Below are 13,114 nucleotides of genomic sequence, written 5' to 3' on the forward strand. Positions count from 1 at the left end.
AACAAGATGGTGCCACTTGTCATACTTCGGACGAACCAATAAACTTATTGAAAGAACCTATCAACGACAACATTGTTTCAAACAATAGAATGGTGAATTGGCCTCTGTGTTCGTGTGAATTAACGCCACTTGATAATTTGGAAACCAATATTCATCTTATCATTGCCGAAATACGCCCTAAATGCTTGAAAAAAATTGGACTTCCGGAATGATTTTTTGTGCAAAGTAGTTGTGTTGATCATATGCTCGAAATTGTATTAAAATGTAAAACTAGAAATTATCTATCAAATTAGTTTTCACCACTTCATAATTTGACATGTGCTTTTATTTAAATTTTAAATCAACAAGCTCTAAGACAAAACAACCTTTGGCAAGAAAGTTCATTCGTCCAATCGGCTGATAAGGTTATGGCAAAGGTCTTTTATTGTTTGACTGTCTGCAAAAGGTAAATTGCATTACAGTTTCAGAAGATTATATTAAAAAATAAAAATATTTTTGAAAAACTAACTATTCTCTTTCATTGATAGACTAAGACGTTTCCGAACCGCCCTCGTATATTCAGGGTTACAGATTTCCTGCTGCAGAACTTTTTATCTATAGCGAAAGTTCTGTTAAAACATTCAGCTAAAATATCAAGTATTCAAAGATAACGCTCGAAACTTTAGAATTAAATGCCTAAAAATACCGAATACAATGATTTGCCACAGGTAGTAGAACGCTTTACAAACTCTAGGTATGGAATTTAAAAAAATGCTGTGGAAAATGTTACCTAACTAGTCTAAATACTAAATAATTTCCATAGTTTTAGATCCAACTACATTAATCTTCGATCTCATTATTCCACACACCCCACATACTCACACGCCTGTGAGTACATTAATCAAATATCTCATAAGCTATCAATAGAAATGGACGTTTCCAATTACAATATCATCCAATTTACAATTTAATGTCATTCATTCATCTTCCTTTTTCATTCTGTGTGTATGTGTGTGCGTGTTTGTGTGAGTGCGTGTTCTCTGTGATATCCACTGGCATTATGACCTTTCATTCAACACTCCATAAGATGATTAATAAATTCCAAAGAAAATTACGAAACTGACTTAACACGAGATAACGCAACGCCAAAGGAAATCATATAAGACCAAGAGTGGCCATTCATTGCTTCACAAAGTGTGAGGTGGTAGGTTAATGTCAGTGATAATGCTGTCATTCAAATCGTTACTATGGAAAACTCATTAGAGAAAATTCAATAAACGTATGAGTGCGTGTTGGGTTGGTGTTCACAAAAGGATAACGGATTTTGTGTGAATACATGTGCTTCTGCATTCTACAAAAGATTGTAGCTATGTACATAGCTACAATAATCTACATCACCATTGACGTAACCACAAATTCTCGCTAAATCTTTTGTATGGGGATATGTAATTAACCATGTCAATAGATGTGTGCCTATTAGCGTGAATAATTACATGTTACGTATATGCCTGTCGCGGTGCTTTGAGTTTACCTATTTTTAAATACTTAAGTTAATAAGGGATTCGCGGAAGGAAGTTACATCAACGGTATTGGAAAGTGGACACCTTTAGGGCATCTTTAATTCCATGGCATAATATTTGTCTCCCTACTGTAAATGCAATTTGTTTAGTATAATGTAATTAAAGTATGGATTACGCTTTCTAAGTAAGGAATACATCGTACCGGACAATTCTTTCTAGTACCTCGCCCATAAAATTCAAAATTTTACAACGAATTGCGGGAATTCAGTTCAAACAAGGCATATCTTAATACTTTTATAAGACTGGCTTTTTTGTATGCATTCAAAATATTATATACGAAAATTTTGTTGTTTTTATATAAAAGTGAAATAATGTCAAGAATTTTGAAAACGTATTTACTGTAATGTTTAAGGATATACAATATTTCTTTGTTTATCCTTCAGGAGCGTAAACAAACAAATTGTTTGGCCTACCAACAAGTGAACATGCCACGTACTGCTGACCATGAGAGAAGAAGAAATAAGCTAAACTCAATCCGCATACACGAAAATATTATCCTTGGCAGTTATTAATGTTGTCCTTGGAAGTTATTTATATAGCTCCCACATGACGGTACCTCCGTTATTTTGATCATTTATGCCACATTTTCCACGTATTTGTCCAAAATTGCTATTTGAAGGTCATAATGGGTTCTAGCTCCTGTGGCGAAACATTGTACGTATTGGCCCACGTTTTCATATAGCCCCCATATAACGGTACCTCCCGATATTCGGTATATCGACGATTTTTGGCACATTTTCCACATATAACGATGCCCTCCGATATTCAGTATTTTGATAAACCTAGTCACATTTACCCACGAAAAAGTGTTTCAAATTTAGAGCACGGGCCATTAAAATTCCATTAAATTCCAAACAGTGCAAGATCTTACACCGCAACAGAAAGAAAATAGACTCAAAAGAGCTAAAGAGTTGCTTCGCTTGGCCGAAAGTGGTGAACTGCCGAATTTGGTTTTCTCCGATGAGAAAACATTCGTTATCCAGCACTTTGTAAATAAACAAAATGATCGTGTTTACTTGCAAAGAAGTCAGCTGAAATGTGCACCTTGGGTTGGCCACCAGAACTCAAGCGCCGGCCATGCTGATGGTGTGGGCCGCCATAACAGCCGATGGTCGCTCTCCGCATCATAATAAATGCCGAGGGTATATTAAAGCCTTGGACACGCAAACATTTTGGCCGCAGACCTTGGACATTCCAACAGGACTTAGCACCAAGTCCTTCGCCGGGAATAGGCCACAGAGCAACATTCGGGAAGCGTGTGACTGTTTCATTAGCCGTTTGAAGGCCATATTTCTAGCCAAAGGTGACCATTTCGAACAAATCTAAACTTATTCTAAAATTTGATTCTATTTCCGACATTTTTTGCTTTCATTCAATTAAATTAGAAAAAAGTAAAAAATATCGCGTATGACTTCGTTGAAGTTTTTTTTGTCCCACCCTGTATATTGACAAAATTTATTTTTAGACCAAATTCCGTCGCACATTCCAAACATTGAAATTGGAGATACATGGTGTGTTCGGTGCATTAAATACATGAAATCGGCCGCATATATATGTGGGTGCTATATCCAAATCTGAACCGATTACTATATAATTTGTCTAATTTATTTTAGTTCCGAATTCTGTTACACCGTTCTTACTTCATTGAAATCTTCCGAAAATATATATGATACCTATATAAAAATCTGAACCGATTTCAATATAATTTGACAATTTTATTTTTATACCAAATTCGTTACACATTTCCAATTTTATTGAAATCGGAGATATATAGCGTTTTTGGTAAATCAAATACATGGAATCGGACGAAAATATATATGGAAGCTATATCCAAATCTGAACCGAATTCAATACAATTTGACAAATTTATTTTTGTACCAAATTCCATTACTCTTTCCAAATTTGAAGACTGTATCTATAACCGATCTATAGATATGTGCATGCAAAATGCATGTTATATCTCCAGTTCCAAGTGGAATTTCAACCTTTTTGTAGCCTATGTTGCTGTCAAGCGATGTTGTAGTACTTTCTATTTTTTCGACTTTCAGGAAAATATGTTTAGCTGGTTTTAAGTTCATAAATTACAAACAAACGTACAAACAGGCTAAATGCACTTTTCAACTAAATCTGTTATACACACATACATAAGTGTGTTATTGTTTTATGTGTCTGTGAATGTGAAAAGATAATAAAATAATGGCTAGCTATCAATCAAAATGTTTTTCCATAGAAGAAAAACACATAAAAGTGATAGAGATTCTTGTGGGTGCATATGGATAGAAATATCGTCATATAACCATACCCTGCCCATATGGGCTTATGCGAAATGTCCACGCCACTCCTACTACACTTTTTCAGTTGTAACTCAATATATTCTGTCAAATTAGGAAATGTCATGCAATATGAAAAAATGGCAAAAAATTAACAAAATATATCACAAAAAGTAAGTTAAGTCTATAGTTCGTCTATTTGATACCCTACAGCACTACAATTTGCGGTAAAAATTCTGCAGATCTGAAACTCTTTTAACTAGAATGAAGATTTATTTGAGAAACATCACCATATCTACTATATAATAAACCAAATGTTGAACCTGATTTTTCCAATTTTATAGATCTGGATCGATATTTAAAAAAATCAGTAAGGAAAGTTGAAAAATTGGGCAGGGCCGACTACATGATACCCTACACCATTATCCGTATTTAAAAAGTTTGTATTGGGAATTTGTGTGAAGTAGATCATGCCAACTATGTACCTTATTTGATTGCGTATCATGGTTTTAGAGGAGTCACAATTTGGGAACTATATCCGACTTTGAATCGATTTTCAACAAATTTGAGATTTTGTACCTCTAAATTTGATCAAATTTGTTTCAATATGAAAAAATCTATTCAATTTGGTCTGATATTACATATACAGTGGACAACAATCGTAAAATCGTATGAAGATGTATATCCAAGATATGTAAAAATCTGAACTGATCTCGATAAAATTTGGCAGAGGTATTTTAAAGCTGTCTGGTGTCAAATATCCTTGTTGTGCAGTGCATATTACACATGTTAGGGACTTTTACGCCAAATCGAATGAAACATTTCCGATTTTCATCAAATTTGAAATACTTGGTTCTAAGATTATTCCGTCGGAATTGCCAAGATTCAGTTCATTTGGACTGATATTAGCCATTTGGTGCACAATAACCTAATATCAGATACAGATATATATGGGAGCTATATCCAAATCTGATTCGATCTCCATAAAATTTGATAGAAATATTTCTGGAAAGTGATTCTATGAAGATCCCCAAAAGTAACAATGGGTCTATCTTGATTCCTTCTCTCTGTTACAAACAAGGACAAAATACCCTTACCAATATGTGGTGTAGGGCATAAACATACGATCAAAAAGGCATCGTTATTTGACGAAGCAGATGTTCTTCCTACGAAATTCGCTCTTTGGCTTGCAATTGATTATATTTTCATTTAATTCTTGATATAATGTAACATAGTCTTTTTGAAGTTTTGTCTTGGCTTTTGACTGAAACACGAGGTCATGCAAATCTTCTTAGTATATTCAGGTCTATGTCATGTTAATTGGTATTCAAAAAAATAATTGAAAATTTTCCTCTGTATGATTTCCTGTATCTCCGTTAATTGCACCTATTCGTCAACGAAATACGCATCTGAGGTGCGACTTTCATGTATTTTTAATTTCGCTAATTTTGGTATTTCGTTACAAAAAATGGTGGTCCATTTCACCAATTAATTATTATCCGCCGACCACCCAAAATGTTAGGCGTCAGACTTGTCGTAAATTCCAATCTAACTAATTATTTCATATCTATTGGTCCTCAGGCCAGAACTGTAAGGCGACTTCAAAGTCTACACAATTTTTCTGTTTTTATTTTTCATTTCATATCAAACACTAAATATTTTGCGAATATCACCCAAAACCATTCTGATCCTAACCCTACCTATGACAGAAAATTATCCGTGTAGGTCCACCCCTTCGTATAGGCCCCATATAACGGCAACCCCCGATATTCGGTATTCTCATTATTTTAGCGACATTATTCACCGGAATTGTCTCAAATTTGCTATTTGAAGTTCGTAATGGATACAGTCTAAAACACAAAATTGTCTGTGCAGGTCCACGTTTTCGTATAGCCCCCATATAACGGTACCTCCCGATATTCGGTACTTTTATGATTTTGGCACTATTCACCGGAATTGTATCAAATTTGGTATTTGAAGTTCGTAATGGATACTACAGCCTATGACAGAAAATTGTCCGTGCAGGTCCACGCCTTCCATATAACGGTGCCTCCCGATATTTTGTACTTTGATGATTTTTAGGGACATTATTCACAGGAATTGTCTCAAATTTGCTATTTGAAGTTCGCAATGGATACTACAGTCTAAAACAGAAAATTGTCTGTGCAGGTCCACGTCTTCGTAAAACCCACATATACCCGGTACCTCCCGATATTCGGTATTTTGATGATTTTTGCTAGATTATTCACCGGAATCGTTTCATATTTAGTATTTGAAATTCGTAATTGATATTACAGCCTATGATAGAAAATTGTCTGTGCAGGTCCACGTCGTCGTAGAGACTCTAATACGAGTATAACGGTTACATACGGTATTTTTAAGATTTTAACTGCATTTTTAACGGATTTTTATTTTTTCGAAAATTTCCAAATTCTTTCCAAATGGTGGAGGGTATTCAAAGTTAGGCTCGGCGGAACATACAACTTTTTTACTTGTTCTAAATTTCTTTTCTATTTTGCTAAGAGACCCTTGTGAATTGTAAAACATTGTGGGAATCCGTCGTGACGCGTCTGAGTTATACGTGGTCTTACTTTAGAGTATTATGAAGATTTCAGGATTATTTTTTGACGATTCCCCTATACGTCTGTGATAATGAATATAACTTTTGAAGGGATCAACCCAAATGACTAAATCTTTTACCCTCCTCCGTATTATGGACGGTATATTAATTCCTGTATGATTCATTTTCCATTCCACAAAGCATATAATCTTGAAATTCTATTTAGATTCAGCTATGTCCGTTCATCTGTGCTCAGATGTGTTTTAGGTCAACAGGACTTTTGATATTGAAAATGGGCTATATAGGTCCCTTTTGCATATAGCCTCCAAATAACTGCACCAACAGATGCGAAGTGTTTTGGTTGCCGTAAAATGGCTGTTTCTGTTGCCAATATATAGAAAACATAAAACTGTCCTAGGTCCACATTTTGGTATATTCCCCATTTCCCCATCAGAATTGTTTCAAGTTTGATATTTGGAAGACTACCTCCTGTGACCGAAAATTCCTTGTAGAAATTTTTTACTCGATCGGTCACACCCTACTATAGCCATTTCTTATATGATTTATTTTAATAGCATACAATCTGAACACTTCAGCATAGCAACTCCAATGGGTTTTCACAATAATGACAGGTAATAAATTTACAACAATATATAGTTAGTTGCCAACATGACGTGGCATAAACACACATATGTACATACATATCTCGGTAAAGTTGAAAATGTGTCTGGATGAATCTGTACTTACCACTACCACTATCATATGATTTGGTGGTGGAGCTGCTTGTATTGGAGCGTTTAATCTCTCGACGACCCATGTTGCTGGTTGCAATAACTGGTGTTGTTGTTGTTGTTGCTGGTGGTGGCGAAGATACAACGTTATGCAATTGAGAGTGCTGTTGATTTAACGATAAATGTTGATGGTGATGTTGTTGGTGATGCTGCTGCTGTTGATGATGTTGTCGGTGGTGTTGGTGGTGGTGTTGTTGATGCTGTTGATGATGATGTTGATAATGATAAACACTTTTCGGTGAGTTATTAGCAGATGTACAGCCTGTTGCGCCAATGGCAGATGTTGGGGACTCGTTACTAGACGATGGCCAGGCGCTACTTGCCGCTGCTAATGCTACTGCTGTTGTTGTGGCCAGCGAGGGGGCTGATAGTGATGTTACCGTTATAGAATCGTCCAACAGCAAAGCTTTCGGTGGGAATTGAAAGTAATTTATTTGCAATTGATTGATATGGGAATTGTGGGGTAGAAGACCTTTAGCCTCGTTCTCTTTAGCTTTTGTATTGGGGGTGGAGTTGGCGTTAGTGGTGGTGGTGGTTGAGGTGGTATTGGTTGCTGCTGTTTCGGCGGCGGTTGCTTGGGGTGTTGATGGGGCTGTTGCGATGCTACAAATACAATGTGGTGTAGGTGGCGGTGCTGCTGGATAAGCGTTAATGTAAGTGCTGTTTGCTGTGTTCAAGGATGACGGCTTGCGTAGTGATGTGTGTCTCAACCCTTTGACAGGGTGTAATGGATACTATCGGCCGGCAATACGAACCCAATCACGATTTTCGCTGTTATACCAAATACCTGCAACGACAACAAAATAAACAAATCAAAATTAATTGGTTTCCTCTATAATAACATCACTGATGGCTAACCCAAATAAAACTAATGAAAGAATATTTCTCATTATAGTTGTTGTTGGTTTAGATGGTCGCATGTTATTGGTAGCGAGTTCTGTGTGTTTGTGTGGGTAAACGTATATTTAGTTTTACACAAAAACGAGGCAATTTGGCAAGTTATTTCATTCACATAGCTATATGATGTCAAAAATACAAACTATTATAAACGTATTAGGCATTCATTGCAATTGAATGTAATATTGAGAGATTACATGAATTTAGATTTTGAAATAATTGATAAAAATATTACATTGTGAAACATTTAATTATTCAAGGCTAGATTTGGTTTCGCAAAACCTTTCTAAACCATATGATAAAGCAATTAAATCAGCAATATTAAATATTTCATGTGCATATAGTAATTAAATATTTTCATGGAAAATCAAAGGCAATAGTTTTCAATAGAAGTTAATAACGTTCAATTGATTTCCGAGAAGCAAGGCAAAAATGTGTTAATATTGGCTCTTTGTGTCATACACAATTCCTATTTATTTACTTTTTTTAATTATTCTTAAAATTCTACCATTAGTTTTTATACCCTCCACCTTGAAAAGAAGGGTATATTTACTTTGTCATTCCGTTTGTAACATCCATAAATGATCGTCAAAGATCCGTAAATATTCGTCATAGATCCCTAAATATTCAGTATAAAATTCTAAGTCGATTTAACCATGCCCGTCTGTCTCTCTGTTGAAATCACGATAGAGCCCACATTATTTGACGTAGAGCACAACAATTTGTATTGTGTCTAGGATTGTATTTGGTATTTTGATTCAAATTTTTTTTCACGGATTTGTCTAAAAATTGCTATTTGCAGGTCACAATGGATTCTAACTCCGGTGGCGAAACATTATATGTATTGGTCTAGATTTTCGTATAGCCCCCATATAACGGTTCCTACCGATATTCGGCATTTTCATGATTTTTGCCATATCTTTCCACGTATTTGTCTATAATTTAGAATATGTAGGTCATAATGGCTTTTAGCTCCGGTAGCGGAACATTGTATGTATAAGTGAACGTTTTCGTATAGCCCCCAAATAACGGTTTCTCTCAAAATTCGACATTTTGACGATTTTTGCCACTTTTTTCCACCGATTTGTCTAAAAATTGGAATTTGTAGGTCATAATGGGATCTAGCTCCCGTGGCTAAACATTGAATATCTAGGTCCACATTTTCCTATAGCGCAGATTTAACGATACCCATATATATTTGGTATTTTGATAATCCTAGTCAAATTTACCCACGATTTTTTTCAAATTTGGCATTTAAGACTCGGCCGAACTTAATGTTTATACCCTGCACCACATGGTGGTAAGGGTATTATAACTTTATGCATTTGTTTGTAACATGGAATAGGAAGCGAGATAGACCCATAATTACTTTTAAGGACCTTCATAAAATCACTTTTTGAGTCGATTTATGCATGTCAGTCCGTCCGTCCGTCCATGTATTCTTGTGAACAAAATGCAGGTCGCATTTATTATCCGATTGAGATGAAATTTTCCAAACAACATTTGTTTGGTCCAAGGACGAACCCTATTGAAATTGGTGATAATCCGATCAGATTTGGATATAGCTCCCATATATTTTCGGGTTAGTTATGCACCAAATGGTCAATATAAGTCCAAATGGCCTGCATTTAGGCACATGCAACCGAATTTAGTCTAGAAGCAAGTACGTCAAATATCGGGTTAATTTGGCACCAAATTGACAATATCTGTCCAGAAGTCATTAATTTTAGTACATCCTGTCGAATTCAGTCTAGAAGCCAGTACATCAATTTTGGAGAAATTCGGTACAGATATAGCTATAGCGCCCATATGTACTTTTCATCCGATTTGGTTTTTAAGTCCCGCATATTCGTAGTATGCACCCCACGAGAATGATGTTTGGTATCAGATACAGCCCAGAAATACCTCTGCTAAGTTGTATCGCGATCGTTCAGATTGATGATATATATAGGAGCTATATATATCTTCAACCAATTTCAGGTTAAATGTGCACCAAATGCCCAATATCTGTCCTAATGATCTGAATTTTGGCACATCGGACCGAATTCAGTGTAGAAGAAAGTTCATCAAATTGGGTAAAAATCGGTTCAGATATAGCTATAGCTCCCATATATATGTTTCATCCGTTTTGAGGTTTAATTCCCTCACATACATAATATGCATTCGACAACAATTATATTTGATACCAGATATGCTCGGAGATACCTTTTCCAAAATTTATCGAGAACGACTAAGACTTGGATAAAGCTCCCATATATATTCTAAATCCGATATCAAGATTATTGTGCAAATAATGGCTAATATCAGCCCAAATAGAGTGAGTTTCGGGAGGTACGTTTCCGTTTTGTAGAACTCGCCTTCTCGAAGTGATATCATGCACTCTATAGGAATGTTATATGGTAAAAAAGATTAAAATTTCTCCGTCAAATTTAATGAAATCCGATTCAGAATTGGATATATTTCCTTTATATTAGTTTCCTCCGAAACCAAACTATAACTGCTCTAAAGCCATATGTTGATAGTTGGTATGATCTACATCAAATATATTCTTTTTTTACAGGAGCTCTACTAAATATGCATAGTGCCTGACTTTTGATTTTTCCTTACAGGTTTTCTGTACTCACACTCCTACCGAAGTCATCACTTTTCATACACTACTCGTATATAGCACGCATTTACAAGAACTGTGTCTTGTATAACCCACAGTTACCCTAATGTGAGAATTATATTCCTGCATATATAAAAATTTGGTTTCATTTCGGATTTTTTAAATGTTACGCCCGTTATTGGAATTTCTAAATTAGACTCCTCATCTAAATGCAACTCATTCACAGTTATATTAACATAAAAAAACATATTACCACATCTATACCCATGCTATTGCTAAATTTAGTACCATTTAGTACTTTTCGTAAACTTTTTATATACATTTCCAGAAAGACCTTTATCAAACTAAATTTTAACATTCCACCTATTTTAATTCACCCAAGTTTTGTACCATATAGTACAGTTATTACACATAATTCACATTTCCAAAACCACCTCCTTATATCAACCATACTTTATAAACTAAGTTCTGATAGTAAATTTTTTACCTTAACTTTATCCATAAAACGTTTGTGTCATCAATTCTATACAATATCAAAGATCCTCATCACAAATTTCAGATTTCCAACTCTATCCCTTCCTTAAATACCACATTTAATACCATTTAGTACTTTTTGGTACTTTTTTTTTTAATTTACTTCAATATATCAACCTCAACTTAGTACTTTTTAAACTGTTTATAACATATTTTCAAAACCAGATTCACATTTCAACCATACGCATTAACAGTCACACCAATATCAAAATTTCAAATTTCAAGCTCCATCCGTTCACTTAAATCCAAAATGTACCAAATTTAGCACTTCCTGCGTGTCTAGTGCAGTGGACATTAATACAAGTACATGGCTAGGGTATACATGAGTTATGCGGTTCACATGCAAAGATTAATTAATACACGCCCTTTACCTATGGAGAAGAAACATAAACGATCGAACATTTGTTGAACTAATATGACATAATGTTTTACAAAGGATTTAGGGTGAGCTCACATCCCATTCAGAGGTGGAATCGACTCTTATCCTCCAACTAACAAAAATCTTTAATGAACTCTTTCTAATTCAAATTAATAAAGATTCCTCTATAATCCTTAAATTTAAACAGAATTTTTTTTATCAATTTTAATGCATGTAAAGTAATTTCTCTAATGGCCAATAATCCGTATTTTACTCGCATAGTTCGATATGTATTAATAGAACAGTATACATGCATATTTAATTATATTTCCATGAACGGGAACTTTACTAAAATGAGAGGTATTTTAATTTTCTCAAATCTCATTCATGATGTGCTAGTGTGTCCATATGTTTATATAAGCCATGATGTCTTAGAATTCACCACAAATAAGATATCTTATAATTATCTTCACATGCACATATTTCAAAGAGTTTCGGCACATTATACTATCTGGCATTCGACAATGCCTTTGAAGAATTCATTAATTTGCTACTTCCTTTATGCATGACGGACATTTTCATATGGAAATTATTGACAAGCAATGGTCGGTTGGTTGGCTGGAAAGTAATAATTCATAATTCTTTTATGTGTGTGTGTATTCTTTCATATAAATATAACCATTCCCTGTATAGACATGCATGTATATATATTCATATGTATATTCACAGTATTAAATATTTTGACATTTATTAATGTTCAATGTCGTTATCGGAAATATGCACATTAATTAAATGTTGTAAAATCTCCATTTACATGGCATTAAATTTACATTCAATTTAACAATGTCTTGGGAATTAGTTGCTCTTTTCATTGTGTCACTTTGGAATTAGGTAATAAATTTTAATGTCGATCAATTTTTATTGAAATCATTTCCATTGTTTATCCTTTAATATATTGGATATTAGGATTGACAAGTGACGTTTGGTATTTCCACACATTATTTATTAAGCTAATTAGGAAATTTAAAGTACAGACAAATCTTGAGTATTTTACATGTGTAGACAAACACATATTCATACAAGAAGTTAAATATTCAGGTGAGTGGAAAAAATACATTTAAAATATATTGCAAATTATGAGTTCTAGAGCAAAACTATTTCTTAAAAGACACTAAAACTTATATATTGCCACGAAGTTTATTTATTTTTCTCGATTTAAAAAAATATAAAAAATCACACAAAAACTACGAAAAGATTATATATAAAACTAGCTGAACCCGGTGTGCTTCGCTACCCCTTCTGATTTGATATGCATTCAAAATTGTATATACCAATATCTGTTTTTTAAAAAGTAAGACCAATTTAAAAATTTTAAAAACGTCATTATTGTAATACTTTTTTAACAAACACACAGCTCGGCCTTGCAAATTGGAGGTACATTCCGTGTTTGGTGCATCAAATATGTGAAATCGGCCGATAATATATATGGGAGCTATATTCAAATCTTAACCAATTTCTAATTAATTGGTCAAATTTA

The 13,114-nt window shown here is 34.3% G+C and overlaps 1 protein-coding gene across 1 annotated transcript; it reads right to left on the bottom strand.

The window, feature by feature from the left end:
• Positions 1-380: 380 nt before the first annotated feature.
• LOC109612365 (uncharacterized) lies at positions 381-12,449 on the bottom strand. Its single transcript, XM_059126991.1, has 4 exons — positions 12,392-12,449; positions 7,411-7,892; positions 7,137-7,335; positions 381-436 (listed from the first exon to the last, which is right to left on the bottom strand). The coding sequence occupies exons 1-4, from the start codon at positions 12,447-12,449 to the stop codon at positions 381-383; spliced, it is 795 nt and encodes a 264-aa protein (XP_058982974.1).
• Between the last annotated feature and the right edge of the window lie 665 nt (positions 12,450-13,114).

Source organism: Musca domestica, unplaced genomic scaffold (genome assembly GCF_030504385.1).
Source record: "Musca domestica strain aabys unplaced genomic scaffold, Musca_domestica.polishedcontigs.V.1.1 42, whole genome shotgun sequence".
Classification (NCBI taxonomy): Eukaryota; Metazoa; Arthropoda; class Insecta; order Diptera; family Muscidae; genus Musca; species Musca domestica.

Bases quoted from the DNA above. Each gene is read 5' to 3' on its own strand.
- LOC109612365 (XM_059126991.1), bottom strand. From the start codon at position 12,449: ATGAAAAGAGCAACTAATTCCCAAGACATTGTTAAATTGAATGTAAAT. The intron at 7,893-12,391 runs GTAAATGGAGAT...ACCCTGTCAAAG, and splicing joins GAATGTAAATTTAATGCCAT to GGTTGAGACACACATCACTA. The intron at 7,336-7,410 runs GTTTATCATTAT...CATCATCAACAG, and splicing joins CTAATAACTCACCGAAAAGT to CAGCAGCATCACCAACAACA.